Below are 20,749 nucleotides of genomic sequence, written 5' to 3' on the forward strand. Positions count from 1 at the left end.
TAGTGTTTTTGTAAGATGAACGAAAAAAGCCTCTGGTGAAAAGGACCTTGAAGAGTGCCCAATCAAAAGCCTAGCATTCCCCTCTTATGTTAGTTAGGATTGAAAGAATTCAAGACACTCAATAAGCAAGTGAACTTTTCAACCTCTTTTCAATTAGACTCCTAAAAAAGTGGAAACCCTATTTGACAAAACCTTTGCTCAAAAGAATAGAAAGTTGAAATTAGTATGTTATGAATGGAAGAAAGTCTATACAAACGCAGCACCAAATAATTCCAACAAAATCTCACCCACCAAATTATCACTTGAGAACTACTACCCACTATAAAACAAATGAGGGGAAAGAAATAACAAGATACTTGGGAAACAAATTTCCAGGGACTCATATGCTTAACAGGACCACTTCCCTTGATATCCCACCTATTCCTATGGAGACCATACTTGCTTTTAACTGCCTTGTGCCACAAGGAGTTCGACTCTAAAGGGAGCCTCCATAACCATTTACCTATTATAGGGATGCTCTTAGAAATGATGTTTCCAAGCCCTAGTCCACTTTTCAGATTTAGGTCTCTTGACCACCTCACAACTTAAAATATGATCCCTCTTATCTTCTCCAAAACCAGACCGTAAAAAATATCTAATTAGATTTTGCATATTCCTAACCACTTTTTTTGGGATTTTGAAAAGAAATAAAAACTAAATGGGAATACTGGAGAGAGAAGCACTAATGAGAATATCATACTGCCAAAAGATAGATAAGGCTTCTTCTATCCCTGTAATCTTTTTCCTTCCCTTTCAATCACCATGTCCTAGAAAGCAGTTGACAAAGCATTATCCCCCAAATTATCGCACCCCGCTAGAGGTTTAAAGACCATAGATCAACACTTGCTAAACCACTCTTAGACAAATTTATCTTCAGCTCCAAAATTTTCTAAAAGATGCTAAGCAAAGTAAAAGCCTTATGAAATTTCTTAACACTATTCTCTGAGAAAACAATAGTGTCCTTTGGTAATAGCAAATGAGACATATCCTTCTACTCCCTTCCAACCAAAAGACCCCTAATTGCACCTAGATCCTAAGTGTGAAGCACAAGCCTAGTCAATCAATCCACCACTAACATAAACAAGAGAAGAGGTAACAGATCCCCTTGTCTTAACCCCTTGAAACCCTAAACCAATATTTGGGGTGGCCATTAACAATTACTGACGTATTAGCTGATCTGAAGCATCTAGTAATCTGTCTTCGCCACAAAGGCCCAAAACCCTTTTAAGCAATACCTTATCAAGGAAAACCCATTGACCATGTCATTGGCTCTCAAAATCTAATTTAAAAATTACAACCTTTTTACCCTCTTTCTTATGCCCTAAATCACCTCATTTGCTACCTGTTAGAAGAGATAAGCTGTTTTAGTAGTTATGTGGTGTAAGTAGGGGTATTTTTGTTTTTCAAGGTTTTTGTTATTAATAATATGAGAGCACAAACCTGGAGCTTTATATTGCTCCAGGAAACTGCTGCCTCTTTTTCTCTTCGTTTCTTCTTCTTTTCTTCTTGTCTCTTCCATCTCTAACTTTACAACTTAGTATCAGAGCATTGATCTCCTCTAAATCTGATTTATCTGTTTTTTTTTTCCCTCACACACTGTTTTTTGTTTTCTTTCTTATCTTCCCCTGATCGGCTCTTCAATCTGATTTTCTGGTTCGTCTGAGAGTGGTTTAGGGGTGTACTATTTATTTCGGTTTTGCTGTGCAGCATCAATGGTTGGATGCTGTGTGTTCATGGTGATTTGCTGATGTGAAGTGATGCTCTGTTTCTGGTATACTGCATTTGCTGTGTTGCTGTTCACTGGTTGGTTGTGGCATGATGATGCTGTGTTTTTGTGATTAATTGCTGCAATCTTGCATCAGTTGATTGTGTTTTGATTGCTGTTATACAACTTTATTTCCTGTTCTTGCTAGAACTCATGTCTTGTTGCTGCCAGCCATTATTCCTGTAGCTGCTGTGCTGTGAGAATTTTTTTATTATCAAGTGTCTGTGGTGTTTGTTGTGGTTTGCCAACATTCCCATGGTCAAGTAATTCCTTGTAAAATATTGTAACTTATGTTCCATGATCAGAGCAGACCTCTTTGACATTCTGAAGTTTGCTATGTGCTTGTGTGAGCTGCCTGATTTTGCAGTGTTGCTGTGTTGTTCATTATCTAGATTGATGTGCGCTTATTGTAGTGTATCTGCAGTGGTTCTAATGGCCTCCCACATACCCTTCAGGCAGTGCATGTGTATATTAAAACAGAAGGGAAGTCCAAATATTTGCTGCATTCACCTCTATCTGCAGACCCCAAAGATTTTGATGATTGGAAGAAAGGGAATTGTTGGTGGTTATTTGGTCATTCGGCATTATTAGCATGTCTAAGAGTTACGTTAGTAAGTGTGAGTTAAGAATATTGTGGTCATTGATACTGTACTTGCATATATTATAAATAGAGGGAGAGACCTATCATTGATTAGAGGTCATCCATTTACCCAATTATTCAACATGGTATCAAAGCAAGATCCGACCTAAACCCTAATTGCATGACCGCCTCTAAATCAAACCCTAAACATCATAATACCCCTCAAACCTGCTGCTGTAGAAGGATCATCAGCATCACCAATGTCCAGGAGCAGTTTCAAGAGCTGCCTGGAAAAGCTGCATTTGCCAGAAAAATCCTGGATGCCCCTGTCCTCTTCAAAACCTCAAGAAATACCTCATGTTTGGAAAAACTAATCACATAGCGAGCCACAGAACCTGCTGATCTGCCAGCCTGAAAAATTTCACAGCCTGAGGGCCTCCATGTGCCAGCCAAAAGCTGGCAGTGCCAACCTCATGCGCTGGCGTGTGAGTCTTTTGAGTAGCCATTTTGCTCCGATTTCCTCCATGTCTTGAATTCTTCCCTACACCATAATACCAAGTTGTTTGTCATCTTTCTTGGTCCAAAGATATCAAAATTTTTGTTGCTCATGTGTGGCATCCAGGGAATGCTTGTTTGCTAATGCCCGAAGATGTTGGTTAATGTTTATTGAGTTCATTCAGGCCTGAAGCAGTGGTATTGCTGTGTTCATGATTCTTTTTTATCTTATTCATTGCGTGCCTGTTGTTTGCTCTGGTTGTCGAACCTTTATGTGTTGGGATGGTGTCCATGAATTATAGAAGGATGTTGTTGGATGTGTATTTTTGATTTGCAACTGTGTAGAGGCTATTTGGTACTATTAGAGCTGTGTAAGTTTTTTTTTTTTCCCTTTTTTTCTGTGCTGTGGAAGCCTTATGCTGGTTTAGTTGTGACTCATAAGTGGTGGGTCAACTTATTCGTGGTTGCTCCAATTCCGGTGCTGTGTTAGTTTCTTGAGGCTGTGTCTAAGTCTCATGGAGCTGTGGCAGCATTTATACATTGATTTTGTAGAGCCGTGGCAGTGCAATATCCAGTTGTTGGTGACTCATTCGTGGTTGAATTAGTGCTTGACTTGTTTATGTTTGTTTCAGTTGGTCTGGAAGTTTATTTGTGGTAGTCTTGGTTGTTCCTAAAGATCACTTTTGGAACCCCAAAGAGTATTTTGTTTGCTGTGTATTTATGATTTGCCGCTGTATTGAGGTCGTGTGTGTGTTGGGATGGCGTCCTCAAATCTGATTAGCGCAATTCCCTTGTTAGTTATTTGTTCAGGTAAACAACATATTGTAACTGTCTCAGAGGAAGAGTATTCAAGGTTCCTACAATATCAAGCATCCAAACAAGCATCTCGTCGCATTGTATCTTTTGCTCAAAAGGGTAATCCCATAGTTTGTATGTCATCTGGTATCTCTCCTACTAGTCCTTGGGTTATCGACTCTATTTCTATTTACCATATGACAGATTGAACCAGTTTCTTTTTTGCCCTTTTAGTGACCAAAAAATCTACCTCGAGTACCCTTACTGATGGGTTCATAACCATAGTTAAGGGATAGAAACAATAAATCTTACTCCCCTTCTCTCTTTTTTCCATTTTGTATATTCCTAAGTCCCCTTTCAATATCATGTCAGTTAAAAAGCTTACAAAAGCACTAAATTGATCTGTAACCTTCTTTCCTTATTTTGTGGTTATTTAGAATCTGAAGACGAGGAAGCCAGTTGGCATAGGACGTGAGGTTTGTGGACTTCACTATTTTGAGTCATTCTCAATTTTTAATTGGCTGCACAACCGCTGTTGCACTGCTTCAAATCCATTGTCGCCTTGGTCATCCATCCATGGAAAAATTGAAACAACTAGTTCCTACCTTAAGTTGTGTGTCTAGTTTTTAGTGCGACTCTTTTTAGTTGGCAAAACATCATCGTGCTCCCTTTGCTTCCTAGTTTAATAAACAGGCTGATAGTCCTTTCATGCTTGTTCATTTTGATGGTTGGGGTCCAAGTTGTGTCACGCCGAAATTGGGTTTCGGTACTTTGTTACATATGTCGATGACTGCTCCAAGATGACTTGGTCGTTTTTTTAATGGGAGATCATTCTGAATTATTTAATATCTTTTGTGCGTTTTGTTTCATAAATAAAGACTTAGTTTGATATGCTAGTTAGGATACTTCGTAGTGATAATGCTTAGGAGTACTTTAGTATCCAATTCAATATCTATATGACTAATTTTGATATTGATCCATTAGTCATTTGTGCCCACACTCCACAAGAAAATGGATTTGCGGAACAGAAAAACAAACATATTCTCGAAGCACTCGTGTCCTATTTTATCAAATAAATGTCCTCAAAAGTTTTTTCGGAGTGATGCCATGCTCACTGTTTGCTCTCTCATTAATAAAATTCCATTTTCTATCCTTGATGGTAAAATCCCATATTCTATTGTCTTCCCTTAGGTTCCTTTGTTCTTCCTTCATTTTCTTATATTTGGTTGTGTGTCTTTTGTCCATCAATTAACGCCAAGAACAGATAATTTAGATCTTTGTGCCATCAAATGTATTTTTCTGGGGTACTCCTAGACTCAAAAAGCATTATTGATGTTATAGGCTTATGGCCCTTTTTTACATCGATTCTTTGTCTCGGCTGATGTCACCTTTTTTGAGTCTATACCATACTACTCTGATTCCTTGAGTTCTGTTGACCTTATTGAGTCCCTTTGTCTGCCTTGCCTTCCAGATCCTAACCTAGTATCTATGTCCAATCCTCCTACATCTTCATCTAGTTTGAGTCCTTCTCTTTGCTGGGATCATCCCAATTTGTAGGTATACACATGGCAACTCAAGGGAGGGGAGTTTCCTTCTAGCTTCCACTTGTATTCCTTTGGTTCCCTCGTTAGGTTATCCTGTTTCCTAAGTGGTTGATCCTTCCATTGTTGTTCAAAAAGGTAAACATAGAGTTACCTAACATCCAATCTCTAATTTTGTTTCTTATGATTTCTTGTCACCTTCATACTATTGTTTTGCTGGTAAGTATCTGTTGCTCTCCCTAAATCTATATTTGAAGTGTTGTCCCATTATGGGTGGAGGAATGCAATGATTGAAGGGATGCATGCAGTACAAGATAGTGATACCTAGGAGTGTGGACCTCTACCTCTTGATAGATATTTGGTTGGTTATCACTGGATGTATACTGTGAAGGTCAATCTAGATGGTTTTGTGGCTCGATTGAAGGCTTGTCTTGTTGCTAAGTGATATGCTCAAGTGCATGATTTGGGTTATCTAGACACATTCTCTTTAGTTGCTAAACTTGCGTCGGTATGTTTGTCATCTCCTTAGCCACTGCTTGTCATTGACCTCTACATTAGTTAGATGTGAAGAATTCTTTCTTACATGGCGATCTTCAAGAGGAGGTCTATATGGGCCAACCACCTTGGTTTGTTGCTCAGCAGGAGTCAGACTTAGTGTGCCAGCTCATTTACGGTTTAAAACAATCTCAAAAAGCATGGTTTGGTCAATTCAAAGCTGTCATACTTGAGTTTAGCCTCCAAAAGTGGGTAGTGGATCACCATCTGACAGGATTTCGCTTATTATGTATGTGGATGATATTGTGAGTACTGGAGATGATGATCAAGGCATCTAGGATCTGAAGCTTTTCTTATAGACTAAATCCTAGACCAAGGATTTCAAATCATTGAAATACTTCTTGGCTATAGAAGTCTTGAGATCTCTTTTGGGAACAGTCTTGTCACCAAGAATATATGTTCATGATCTTTTACATAAGCCTGCGCCGTTAGGATCCAAACTTGTTGATACACCTATGGATCTCAACCGTAACTTGGTGCTTGATATGGGTGATTTGTTGCCTAACCCAAGACGATACTCGAGACTTGTTGGAAAGTTGAATTATCTTGGTCACTCTACCGGATATATCTTTCCCAACAAGTGTTGTGAGTTAGTTTGTTGATTCTTTGAGAACAAGTCATTGGGATGTAGTAATTCACATCTTGAGATATCTTAAAGGTGCACCAGAGAGTGGTCCCTTATATCATCAAGGTCATACTAATATTTAGAGATGTACATATGCTAATTGGGCAGAGTCGCTATTTGACTAAAGATCCATAGCTGGGTATTGTTTCTTTGTTGGTAATATTTTGGTTTCTTGGAAGACTAACAAACAAACTATGGTGGCCAGGTCAAGATCTGAGTCAAGAGTGTAGGGCTATTGCTCACACTACTTGTAAACTTGGTTTGTTGAAGAACATGTTTGAAAAATTGAGTTTTCTACATTCTCCTCACCTATGGAGCTGATGCGTGATAAACGAGCTGCCATTCATATTGCCTCCAACCTGATCTTTCATCGACAGAAAAAGCATATTGAAGTTGATTTCCACTTTGTTCACGAGGAACTTGTACATAAGCTCATTGCAACCACTCATGTGAAGTTTGATTTTCAGCTTACTGATTTATTCACTATAGCCTTGGGAGGTGCTTGTCTTGTAACAACCTAGGAGCATATGCTCCAGCTTGAGGGGGAGTGTTAATGGTTATTTGGTCATTTAGCTTTATTAGTATGTGTTAAGAGTGATTGTAGCAAGTGTGAATTAGTAAGGGTATTATGGTCATTCAACTAGATGTATAAAATAAATAGAGGGAGAGACCTATCATTGGTTAGAGGTTTTCGATTTTACCCAATTATTGAACGAGAATTACATATTGCTCATGTGGTTGTGGATTGTCATGGAGCCATGAATTGCTACAAAATTGATGTTTTATAGAATAGCCGAGGCCATATGAGATGATCTCCGTGAAAGCTTCTCACTAGATAAAAATCAAACTTGTGTTTTTTTTTTTTACCTATATGAGAAATTCTTCAAATATGACCAAGAAGGTAGGCGAATTAGTGAGCATTATAGCTTTCTGAAGGGTATGTGAGCGGAACTTGTCATCTATCAACCTGCTAGTCTGACATTGAGGTAATTAATTGAGTTTTCAAGAATTCAAGGGACATTACACTGCTTTCCAACATGCTTCAGCAAGCCAGTGAAATGTTTAAGTGATGACTTTCTTCTTCCATCTTTCGCTGCTTTAAGAAGTCCAGAATAATCCATATGCACATTGCAAATGAACCTATTTAGAGGAGTTCAGAGATCTTGGTATATATTTCATCTTCGTACCTGGTTCATGGGAGGTTAATCTGATGGCCTTCTGCCAGCTTTTGTTCCTTAGCTCCTTTAAATATTATGCAGAACAGGACATGTGTGTAGAGCTCACTTCATCTTTTAATTTGCAAGAGAGGAAAAAAAAGAAATATTTCGGTATTCCATACACAAACACGATTACTGCTTACATCTCTGATACTTGGAGGATCTTTATTTGACCCTGCAGTATCTGTATCTGACATGGTTACACCAACATGTGAATCTGAGCAGCATAAAATTACAGATTTTCCTTTCATATTTGAAATTATTGTAGCTTTATATTCTTCTAGGAATGATGTTTTGTTTATTCAGGTTGTGATTGCAGATGAATCACATTTTTTGAAGAATGCTCAAGCAAAGAGAACAAGTGCTGCACTTCCAGTTTTACAGGTTCTGTTTCTCTTGACAAATGATAACTATGTTCTTGCATTTATAAGTATCTCTTGAGACTAGGTTTATGCAATATTAAGTTAGAATACCTATAGTTAGCCGAAATATATGATTTTCTAAGACTATGCAGGTTTATTTATTTATTGATTGATTTTCTATAGGTAAGTTTGTGTGTCATAGCACCAAGAGTTATAGGCTTGCAGCCCAAGTTCATGAAAGTTGAAAACTACCCAGAAGGAGTGAAAATTAAATGACTGTAGGGAGGACAATTTTCTTTCTTTTGATACTAAAAGAATCCATAGAAAATGAACAACATGCGGGGATAAGGAGTCCACCGAATAACTACAAAAACCATCAAAGAAAAAGGAAAATAGAAAAAAATAACGAAGAAAGAAAGAAAAGCACTCAAGATCACAGAATAAAACCAGACAAAATTAACCAAGGGAACCCTTTTTGAAACCCTCTCCATCATAATTATGGACCTCTTCAAACTTGCTGATCATCTTTGACCCTTCATCTTTTGTTTTTTCATCCAATTGCACTTTATTTCTTGTAAAATCAATAAACTTGAAATGTATTTTATCTAAAAATCTTGAGCTTCTAACTCCTCCTTAGGAATCTCTTCGACTAGTGTAGGCCAAATTCCATCCTTATGCTGTCAATTGTCGACAAGCTCATCATTTTCAAAAATATACACTCCCTCCAAACATTCCATCTAGGGAGGATGAACATAACATAAATCACCTAGTTCGCCACAAGAATAAAAAACATTACCATATTGTTCTTGAATCTCTTCTAACAACACCTCCCTATCGTAGTCGAACTCACTAATTTTGTCACTCTTTGAATTTGAAAAATTCCCCCATTTCTTTGTCTCCTCTTCTTGCCCCATTGCTACCCTCATTATGCTTCTTTGCTTGAGAGCCGTTCACTATGATAAATTCTCCTTTAGAATCTCTCCTTAATATCTTTGGTATTGAATCATCAGATTTTTCTCTCTTATTATCAAACACCTTCCTCATGTTTGCAACCATACGAGCTGCTCTCTAACAAGCATAAACATTGTTGCTCATAAATCTGTTAGAATTTGGACAAAAAACATCAGAATTCCCGAACAAGGCAGCTTCTAGTTTTTTACTCCTTTCCATCCCACTTTGTAATCCCTCTTCGACACTTGTCTTATCTTTAGTGTTGTGATCTTGTTTTGAAGCTAATCTGCTAATATTTTGGTCTGGTTCCGAAGCTTGTTCAGTTCGATTTGTATCTTGGAGAGCTAGAGGTTGTGAAAGAAGTCCATTATCATAAGGTATAGAGACCACCTTCTTGCTATTCATATCCTGGTGCTAGGAACAACAGTGTTTTAGAAGGCATTTTTGAGGCGCGCCTTGATGTGTTTTGGGCATAAAATGCCTTGAGGCTTAACTTTAACGGCGAAACTCCTCAAAAGCGTTCGCCGCAGGGTTGATGCGTATGCCTTAGACCAAAAGGTGCAACTTTTACGCCTTAGCTGGAAATGTGTACGCCTTTTGGGAGTAGACTTAAAATATAAAAAATATTCAAAAAAGAAAGAAAGAAAAGAAGATAAGTTAGGGCTTGACGAGCGTCACCCCCTATTGATGACTAAAGGACTTGCGCGAAGCCTTTCCTTCTACCAAGCTGATGTCTCTGTCCAATGACTCCTTCTTGCCTTTGGTCTCGCTCTGGTGACTCCTTCGGACCTCTCGTCTCTCTTTGACGACCCTTTACAGCCTCTCATCTCTTTCCAGCGACACCCTACAACCTCTCGAGACCTCATTTCCTCTTTAGAGACCTCCCCTAGTGTGCCTCTCTCACCGATTGTCGCTCTTCGAGGTATCTTCTGTCTCTTCTCCAACTTATTCGACTCTCTCTTTCTCTCTCTCCCCCATCTTGTTCGTCTCAAGAGACTGTGTACCAGTCTATCTCAAATTTGGCCTTTTCCTTTCTTTTTGTTATGTTTATTTAAGAGTTTAGACTTTAAAGCATGAAAATGGTGTCTTGTGATGTTACTGATCATGCTTATCTTTTAACATGCATTATTTGAGTTTGTTAGCTAAAATTGGCCTATATGTTACTTACAAATTATGTTTTTATTTTTATTTTTCCCTCCAATATTCTTACCAAATTCATCTAGATGAAGGGAATAGATTGGGTCAGTATAAAAGGGAGAGGGTTAATAAGTTAGCACAAGAAACTAAGATAAGATTAGCAACTTGGAACATAGGGGTTCTTATGAGAAAAGGATGGAAATAGTGGAAATAATGTTTAGAAGGAAAATAAACTTAATATGCCTTGAAGAGATGAACTGGGTAGGAGAGAAAGTTTGAGAAATTGAAAAATCTGAATTTAAACTTTGGTGCACTAGTAAAGAGCAACATAAAAATGGGGTGGGTATTATTGTAGACAGAGACCTAAAAGATAATGTAATAGATGTTAAAAGAATAGGGGGTATGATCATTAAAATCGAGACAATTTTAGGCTTGGAGAGTGAACATCATTAGTGCATATGCTCCCCAAATAGGCTTAGCAAAAAATCTGAAAAGACAAATTTGGGAAGATATGGATAGTATTCTACAAGGAATGCCAATGTTTGAAAAGACATTCATAGGAACTGATTTGAATGATCACATTGGTAAGGATAATATATGACATGAGAGGATACGTAGAGGCCATGGATATCGAGATAAAAATGAGGTTGGGGATACAATTTTAGATTTTGCCATGTCTTACAATTTGGTTATATTAAATATTTGCTTTATAAAAGAGAAGAACACTTAATAACTTTCAAGAGTGGGTTTAATAAAAGCCAAATAGATTTCTTGTTAACTAAGAACAAGGACCATCTATCTTGTAAGGATTGTAAAGTTATTCCAGGTGAAAGTTTGGCTACACAACATAGAGTCTTAGTATTAGATATACATATTAAAAAATGGAAGAGACGGAGTAGCGTAAATCAACGCAAGAGAACTAGATGGTGAAACTTGAAGGGAGCTACTATAGTAAAATTTATAGAAAAAGTAATCAATGAGTGTGATTGGATAGTAAGGGATAAGGTTGATGCAAATATTGTTTGGAATATTATTACAAATTCTAGCGTAAGGATAGCAAAAGAGGGTTTAGGTGAGTGCAAAGGAATATACTTGGGTTGTAAAGAAAGTTGATGGGATTAAGAAGTTAAAAAGCTGTTAAGACAAAAAGAAATTGGTATAAAATATGACAAAATTGTATAAATACAGAAAATTTTGAAAAACATAAAGAAGCGAAAAAAAAAAAAAAAATGTAAAAAAGACTATCAATGAAGCTAACAGAGAGCTCATGATACTTTATATACTAAACTAGATACAAAAGAAGGAGAAAAAGACATTTATAAATTGCTAGAGCTGGATAAAGAAAATGCAAAGATTTAAGTGATGTAAAATGTATAAAGGACAAGAATGATAATGTCTTAATTAGAGAAGAAGACATGAAAGAGAGGTCGCGGAGATACTTTGATAAGTTAATTAATGAAAACCAAAATGAAAGATTGAAGCTAGAAGTGACAAATGAAGAGAAGATTAAAATTAGGTGATTTATTTGCAAAATTAGAGTTGTTGAAGTTAAGATGACATTAAAATAGATGAAAGTAGGAAATCTATAGGACTAGATATCCATTTGAAGTTTGGAAATTTTTAAGGATAAAGGAATTATTTGGTTAATTAGTCTAATCAATAATATTATAAAAATCAAGAAGATTCCAGAAGAATGGAGGACAAGTACGTTTGTACCTTTGTATAGAAAAAAGAGCGATATTCAAAATTCTAATAACTATTGTGGAATTGAGATTATGAGTCATACAATGAAATTATGGGAAAGGGTAATTGAACATGGAAGAAGATTACAAACGAAGATTTTCGAAACTTAATTTGGTTTTATGCTTGGGAGATCAATAATAGAAGCTATTTTTTATTTTAAAAGTTTAGTGGAAAAGTTTGGGGGAAAGGACTTGCATATGGTTTTTATTGACCTAGAGAATGCTTATAATAGAGTACCTAGGGAAGTGCTTTGATGGGTATTAGAAAAGAGGGGAGTTTGCAGTAGAGATACGGAGGTCATTTAGGATATGTATGATAGAGTAGTGACTAGCGTTAGGACTGTAAGAGTAGACTCTAGAGAGTTTCCAATCACAATAGGCGTACATCAAGGTTTTGCTTTGAGTCCTTATATTTTGACTTTTGTAATTGATGAAATTACTAGGAATATCCAAAATGAGATCCCTTGGTGTATGTTGTTCGCAGATAATATCGTGTTGATTGATGATAGTAGGAGTGGAGTGGAATCTAAGCTAGAACTTTGGAGAGCCACATTCGAGTCTAAAGGGTTTAGGATAAGTGGGAATAAGACATAATATTTGAAATGTAATTTCAGTAATGTAAGGAGTAGCAACAAGGAGAAGATTAAAATGGGTAATCAAGAGATTAATAGCATTGATAGATTTAGATATTGTTGATCTATTATGCAAGGTGAAAGGGAAATTGAAGAGGATGTAGTACATAGAATTAAGATAGGTTGGGTAAAATAGAGAAGTGCATCAGGTGTGTTGTGTGATTGTAGAATACCTTTAAAATTAAAATGAAAGTTTTATAGGATTGCTATAAGGCCAGCTATGCTTTATGGTTTAGAATGTTGGGCAACTAAGAAACAATATGTACGGAAAATGGAAGTTTGTCAGTTGTGTATGTTAAGGTGAATGAGTAGTTTAACATTAAATCATAAAGTAAGAAATGAACATATATGCAATAATTTAGGCATAGCACCGGTTGAAAACAAGATAAAGGAGGGGTGACTTAGATGGTTTGGGCATTTGAAACGCTGGCCTAGTAGAATACCTATGAGGAGTGAGTTAGTTGTGATTTTTGGCATAAAAATGGTTAGGGGTGGGCCTAAAATAACTTGGAATGAGGTAGTGAGGAAGGATTTAATAGCATTTAATCTAATGGAGGAAAGTGCTCTAGATTGGATGAATTGACAGAAAAGGATTCATGTAGCCGACCCCACCTTGTGGGACTTAAGGCTTGTTGTTGTTGCTGTATATAAATTTCTTTTATTTATTAATTATTTAAAAAATACAGTCCCAAAAACCTTACACCTCGCATTGCGCAGGGTAAAACGCCTTTGCCTTTTAAAGCATTGAGGAATAGTATTTTGGGCTTGCTATTATTGGGTCCGGCATGGAAACAATTGAATCACCTTGTTCCTTCAATTTTCTTTTATTCAAACAACTAATTAATCTGTCAAATGTTTATAATATGACTGCCGGGAATTTCAGTTCTGCAAATAAGACAAATTCTGAGAACCATAGCAACTTGATTCTCAAATCAGTGCCTGTTTTGGCACTGTTTCAGAACTGTATCAGTGTATTTCTGCTAGCCTCTCATGGATTTAGCTGCGACGGAGGGACTGGTAGGCACTGCCGGGTGTCAAATCCTCAGAACCCTAGCCTCCAAATCTTCACAATCCTAGCAGGTCTTGAGCTGATCTCTGGAGAGAAATCTTCTCAAAGATAAAATGCAAAAATACCCTCCTGGAAAAGTGGCTGAAGACCCCAACTTATACTAGTGCTGAAGCTTCCAAGAGAAGCCAGTCCCTGTTTTGCATGTAACCTCCTCTTAAAGCCACTTATCTTCTAAAGCCTGACCAAAAGTAACTACAATCACAAAAATACCCCTGAATATTACGAATTGAACGCCCCCCTCCCCCCCACAAAAGCTACTTTGACCAAAAATAAACACCCAAACTTCAGAAATTACAAAAAATATCCCTAGTACCCACTAATAGCAACACTTGATAACAAACAACAACAAAACCAAGCCTTAGTCCCACTAAGTGGGGTCGGCTATATGAATCCTTTTCCGCCAATTTATGCGATCATGGACCATTTCTTTTGATAGATTCAAAGATATTAAATCCTTACTCACTATCTCCTCCCAAGTTATTTTAGGTCTACCCCTACCCCTTCTACTGCCCCCCACAGTAACTAAGTCACTCTTCCTCACAGGTGCACTATAAGGCCTACGTTGCAAGTGTCCATACCATCTGAGTCGTCCTTCCCTTATCTTATCTTCTATAGGAGCTACACCTAACTTACCACGAATATGTTCATTCCTTAATTTATCTTTCAACGTTATACCACTCATCCATCTGAGCATCCTCATCTCGGCAACTTTTACTTTTTGGATATTATGTTTCTTCGTCGCCCAACATTCTGATCCATATAGCATAGTTGGTCTTATAGCTGTCGTATAAAACTTCCCTTTCAATTTTAAGGGTATTCTACGATCACATAGAACACTTGAAGAACTTCTCCATTTTACCCAACCTGCTTTAACTCTATGCATTACATCATCTTCAATTTCTCCTTCAGCTTGCATAATAGATCCAAGGTATCGAAATCTACAAGTGCTATTTATTTCTTCATCATCAAGTTTAACTTTGTCTCCAATATTCCTCCTATCATTACTAAAATTACATTTCATATATTCTGTTTTATTTCTACTTATCTTAAAGCCTCTAGATTCCAAAGCTTCTCTCCATAATTCTAACTCAGCTTCTACTCCATCCCTAGTTTCGTCAATTAATACAATATCATTTGCAAACAACATACACCATGGAACCTCCTTTTGAATACTCTTAGTCAATTGGTTCATCACTAAAGCAAAAAGATAAGGACTCAAAGCAGATCCTTGATGTACACCTATGGTAATTGGAAATTTTCTAGTTTCTCCATCTATAGTCCTTGCACTAGTCATTAGTCCATCCTACATATCCTTAATGACATCGGTATACCTACAACATACACCCTTTTTTTCTAAAACCCACCATAGAACTTCCCTAGGTATCCTATCATATGCTTTCTCAAGGTCAATAAATATCATAAGCAAGTCCCTCTCCTTTTCCCTAAACTTTTCCATTAATCTTTTTAAAAGATAAATAGCTTCTGTGGTAGATCTCCCAGGCATAAAACCAAATTGATTTTCTGAGATCTTTGTTTCTAACCTTAATCTTTGTTCAACTACTTTTTCCCATAGTTTCATCGTATGACTCATAAGTTTAATTCCACGATAGTTATTACAATTTTGAATATCTCCTTTATTTTTGTATATAGGTATTAAAGTGCTTTTCCTCCATTCATCTGGCATTTTCTTAGTTTTTACAATTGTATTAAATAAATTAGTTAACCATATAATTCTGTTATCACCCAAGCATTTCCAAACTTCAATTGGGATAATAGCAACACTTGATATAGGCAGAAAATTAAATAAAGACAGCTGATTGCATCGTTCCCCCCTTCTTAGAAAGGACTCGCCTCTGATCGAGTTGTCATGTGGGCTGCCCTGTCCATCTCAGGGCCAATTGTCATGAATTCGTCCTCCCTGATCCATGAATTCTCATAATCAGGTCTGCTAGCCCATTTTACCATCAAAATAAATTCCAGCTCTAATCTTCCTCTCTCGGATATGTATGACAGCCTGAATTTTTTCTGCCTTGTTAGAAGTGACTTTAGTGGAGTTCTTGCGAATATCACCATGGAATGGGTACAAATCAGCCACATTAAAGAATGGAGATATATCCAAGCCATGAGTGAGTTCAACTTCATTGGCATTTTCCCTAAATTTGCACACCAATCTCTCAATCTTTAAACTTGTGGTGAGCACTAAAATCTCTCTTTCTGATGGAAAACCATCGCCCAATCACCAACCTAATACTCGTTGAACTGCCTATGTTAATTAGCGACTTCCTTGTAGAGTTGGTTCACACATCATGACATCATTTAGTATATGCTCCCATTTGCTCATCAAGGATGTGGTGGTCAGGTTTCCCTTTCCAAATGACTAGATATCTGAAGTGATTATCATTTTTTCTCTTAATTTCCTGCAGCTCGATTGCCCTTTTCATCACATCACCTCCTTTGTAGGTAACCATTTTTGAAATTTTCAACTGAAATTCATCTCTATGTTTGCAGTTCATAGCCCTGCTGTCCACAAATATTCTCCAAGTTCCAACTTTATTAGGAGTGAGTAAAGCTGGTACGACAGAAGGACTAACACTGTCTTGAATAAGTATGTTTCCAAGAGGTTCCCTATTCTAATTTTGAAGCTCTTGATGTTCCTTTGAGCTCATTCAATAGTGCAGCAAATTCAGCAAAGTAGCATCTGGTAAAAGATCAATTTGCTGTTGTATATCCCTCCTGTGAGGGAGTCCATCAGGTAACTCATCTGGCATCATATCTTTGAAATCATTAAGATTCACTTTGACATCATTTGGGAACTCCAACTACAGCTTCTCTTCATTCTAAAAGAGCATGTAAATCAGCCCACTTTGCCTACTTCCTTGAGCAAAATCCCTTTTATTTAAGAGAACTAGTGAACGACCATTTTCTTACCTCTTAACACCATCATCCTTCATTGGTTTTAGCACAAGCTTCTTCTTTCTCTCACCACTGTTCACAAAAAATGATTAAGTATTCTTGATACCATCATGGATTGTGTCTCTATTATATTGCCATGGTCACTCGAAGAATATGACGTGCATCCATGGGAGCCACATCACAATAAGCATATTCTTTAAAGAGACCAATTGAGAAATTAATGAGGCATCTTGAAGAGACTATTGCCTCATTTCCTTTCTTGAACCACAGAATCAGGTATGGCTGTGGATGTCTTTTAGTTTTAAATCCCAGCTTGTCTACCATCTCTTGAGAAGCCAGATTCTCACTGCTCCCTCTATCTATTACCAAGTTGCAAAGCTTTCTACCAGCTGTACATTTAGTTCGGATGATATTTTTATATAGAGAATTTTGGCTGGATGGAGGGGAAAGTAATGACATTCAAATGACTAAAGCCTCACCAAGGACATGACCACAATCCCTTCTTTGGCCACATCCTTTTCAGCTTCTAGTTGCTGCTCTTGGTCCTCAAGAAGTGCAAAATCCTCTTCACCATCAGCCTCTGGATCCTCGGCAAAATTAATTCTACTTTTAGCCCTCTTTGGACTCTCAGTGGACTTGTGTCCAAGCTTGAAGCATCTGTAGCATTTCACCTTTGTATTTCAGCCTCATATTGCTCACTGATTTCGTTCTTTCTCCTTTAAAAAAAATCTTGTTCATTATCACCATCATTTCGACAATCTTGATTACACATAGATTGTGTAACAAGCTGAGTAAGTTGTCTAACTTGTTCCCGCAGCTCTCCAAACATATCAACAGTCATGTTTCTGCTTCTATGTTCCCTATTTCCTCTTCCACCTCTCGCTGCCATGAACACACAAGACCGGACTTGCTTTGATACCAATTTGATGCAAATAGGTGTAGAAATATAACAAGAAATTCAAAAATAAAGACTGAGGGTTCAGAATAGTATTTCAGCAACTTTCTTTGATTCAAGCAACTAATAAATCAGTAAAATAAGGACAAGATGACTGCTGTGAATAAGGCAAATTCTGGGAACCACAGCAACTTAGTTTTCAAATCAGTACCTGTTTTGGCACTATTTCAGAACAGTAACAGCAGATTTCTGCTACCCTCTTGCGGCTTTAGCTGCAATGGAGAGACTGGTAGGCACCGGAGGGTTGAATCCTCAAAACCCTAGCCTCCAAATCTTCACAACCCAAGCTGGTCTTGAGTTGATCTCTGGAGAGAAAAATATTCTCAAAGATAAAATGCCAAAACACCCTCCTGGAAAAGTGGTTGAAGACTCCTACCTATACTAGTCCTGAAGCTTCCAAGAGAAGCCAACCTGTATTTTGCATATGATCCATTCTAAAAGCCTCTTATCTTTTAAGCCCCTCCAAAAATAATTGCAATTACAAAAATACCTCTGAATATTACAACATGACCCCCAAAGCTAATTTGACCAAAAATAAATCCCCAAAATTTTGAAATTACAAAAATACCTCTAGTACCAATAAATAGAAACACTTGATATAAGCAGAAAATTAAATAAAGACTGTTGATTCAATCAGTGGATCCCAAATGATGTAGTCCTCCATTGAACTTCATATTACTGCCCACATCATAGTTACCTAAACATTGGGTCTGCTCAAATAATTAGCCTAGTTTAGACAAGAGAGACATACTTCCTTTTTCAATTATTTGGGCCAGATTCAACACAAGAAAAAAAGCCACCCTGTCCACTCCTCTTCATGATCTCCTCCTTGAAAGCAACCCTAGCTGCTCAGAGAGAAAGTAGTTCCCACTGGAACCCTAGCTTCCTTGGCATTCTGGTCAGTCAATTCTGATTGGTTCACACTGGAATCTGTCTTCAAAATCCCATAATCCTTCTACTTTGGCGTACCTCCACACCTACAACACTGCTATTCTCTTCGGAGCTCCAAGATAGATTATCCTTTCGAAATTCCTTAGCCAACTCGCAAAAATAACTTGCGGAGTGTTTCCACAAATCCCCTTTTGCAGCGCAAGGAATAAATACTTCAATTTTTGCACCTTTCCACCCAACCCTGACTCCCAAAAGTTGCCCAACATCTTCCACCTAATTGACAAACAAAACCAAGTGATGATGCCCTTGCACATAAATTGAAGTCCCCCTTCCATCCAATGGAAAATTGACAATCCATCAACAAACTAGGATGCAACTTCTCATGAAAACTTAACCCACCTATTTCGACCAAAGCATCATTTTCAACCATGGGCAAAGGCTTTATAACAGTGTACGCAAATTGTTCGAACAACATTATTCCAGATAGATTGAAGTATTTTCCTTCAATATGTAACGTTTAATTCAGTATACCCTATAGCAAATGGTTTCGTAGCGGATGCAAATTGTTTTGCGAGATGGGAAGAGGGATAACGAGACATCCCTCCTTGAAAGTTAAATCATAATTTTTGAAATATTTTTTTCTTCAGTTAAAATACTACTATAATTGTGGCTAAGGAGCGGGAAAAGCCTTCGTGAGTTCTTCCTTTCTAGTTCTTGTTGGTCTTTGAGAGTAAGAGATTTTAACAGTGTCCACGATTGAAGTGGAACGAAGGATGGGAAGCATCGAGCCTTTGAGAGAAAGCGAGGGAGCTAGGGCGTATTAGGGAGTAAAAATTTTGAGCCAACCAAAGGATGGAAAATCAAATTGGTTGGGTCCAAAAGCACATGAAGGCCGTGGAAAATGTGCCATGTGTCATTACAAATTCAAATGAATGCTAGTGAGGCCAAATAAAGAATTGACGAGTGTCGTATCCTTAATTAAGGACGATGCAATCAAGACAATAAATTAATTTCTAATCAGTAAAGAAACTTTATTAAAGACCAATTGGGCATCAAGAAGATGCCTTTGCCATGCTTTGTCAATCGTTGTTGAAAAAGACATTAGCATGGCCAACAAAATACTGCCATGTGTTGTTGAAGCCCACCTACATCCAAATAAGTATTTTACTTCTTCTCCTATAAATAATGTTATAGAAAATGTATGGATAAATTCTGTGGAGAACTTTTCAGTGAGGTAGCTTTATGACCCGCTAAGGAGGTCAAACCAAAGTTGGGTTCTTCACTTCAAGGCTTTATAAATAAAGGTGCCTTTGGGTCTTTTGGAGAACAATCGTAGTGAAGGTCTTATAGATTCAATCCTCAAGACTCCTTGAATAACTTCAATGCTCAAGCCCTCAAGAACATTAAGAACATGGCATTTCATGTGTTGAACCTTGAGTTTGTTCACCTCATTTAAGCCATATTTGTTTTTCTTTTTTTCAAGTCAAAGAAAAGCTGTTCTTTATTCACTCAATATTATATCATTTTGACCCTTGATACGTATTGACATTGGATTTTGTCTGGGGGTGCTGACGAAGGGAGTTTGCAAAGGTGATCCCAAGATAAGAAAACCTAAGGAAAAATAAAGATTCTAACCAAGAAAACATGAAGATTGGAATGTGGAGTTGCCACCTTATATATATATATATTATTTTTTTGAAAGAAGGGAAAATGAAGAAAAAACCCTAAAAGGTCTATAAATTAGAGAATAGGTTCGGAAGTATAATTGTGTGTGAGGAAGGCCGTTGACTAACCATTTTTAAGGGAAATCAGTCAACTAGCACCCATGTCGACACCCATTCTAAGAACGGTTACCCCTTAGTGTTGTAAGTGTGTGCCTTGACGAAGAAAGAGGAAGGAAATAGAAACAATACCCTCTTGGATGCTCCGACGAAAGATTATCATCAAAGAGATCAAATAATAGGATTGGAAATTCTAATACACTCTTATTGGAGAAGAGTGGCTTTAGGAAACCTTAAATTTTGAAATTTAAAGATGGAAAGATGAAATTTGATTTGCTTGAAATCGATGGATTTAAAGACAATTGGATTTTGAAAGTCAACATCTTTTTAGAAAGAGTGAAACAATGGAAGGATTTGATTTGCAATCAATTAAAAAAGGAAATGATTTGAAGAGATTGTTCGATGAGATTTAAAATCCACCGAAAATGCAAGAGTCTTGAAATGAGAATCTCAAAGAAATTTTTTATTTTTTATTTTTTTTTGTGAGAAAGGAAACTAAGGTATCATCATTGGCCCTATAAAATGAGATTTGAAATCATTTGCTTTTGGAAAGATTTTTCTTAAAATCAAAGTTAGGAGACGAAGAGAAATTCCATGTTTGCCCTCTATACCTCACTCTCGTTGATTAAGAGCGCCTTCATCGTGTATAGGGAGAAATGAGAGAGCATCATATAGTTGAATTCTCTCATTTGTCCCATCATAAG

The 20,749-nt window shown here is 37.2% G+C and overlaps 1 protein-coding gene across 9 annotated transcripts in view; it reads left to right on the top strand.

Moving 5' to 3' along the window:
- The window catches only part of LOC131151656 (uncharacterized), a 147,988-nt gene that overhangs the window by 86,241 nt on the left and 40,998 nt on the right, over positions 1 to 20,749 (top strand). For 8 of the 9 annotated variants that reach the window (XM_058102949.1, XM_058102957.1, XM_058102950.1 and 5 more), the window contains one exon: positions 7,919 to 7,996. The exons of the other annotated variant lie outside the window; for it this stretch is intronic. In XM_058102949.1, coding sequence (XP_057958932.1) covers positions 7,919 to 7,996 — 78 coding nt within the window. The remainder of the gene's footprint in view (positions 1 to 7,918; positions 7,997 to 20,749) is intronic. 9 annotated transcript variants of the gene reach the window in all.

The sequence above is a fragment of the Malania oleifera genome, chromosome 3 (assembly GCF_029873635.1).
Source record: "Malania oleifera isolate guangnan ecotype guangnan chromosome 3, ASM2987363v1, whole genome shotgun sequence".
In the NCBI taxonomy this organism is placed as follows: domain Eukaryota; kingdom Viridiplantae; phylum Streptophyta; class Magnoliopsida; order Santalales; family Ximeniaceae; genus Malania; species Malania oleifera.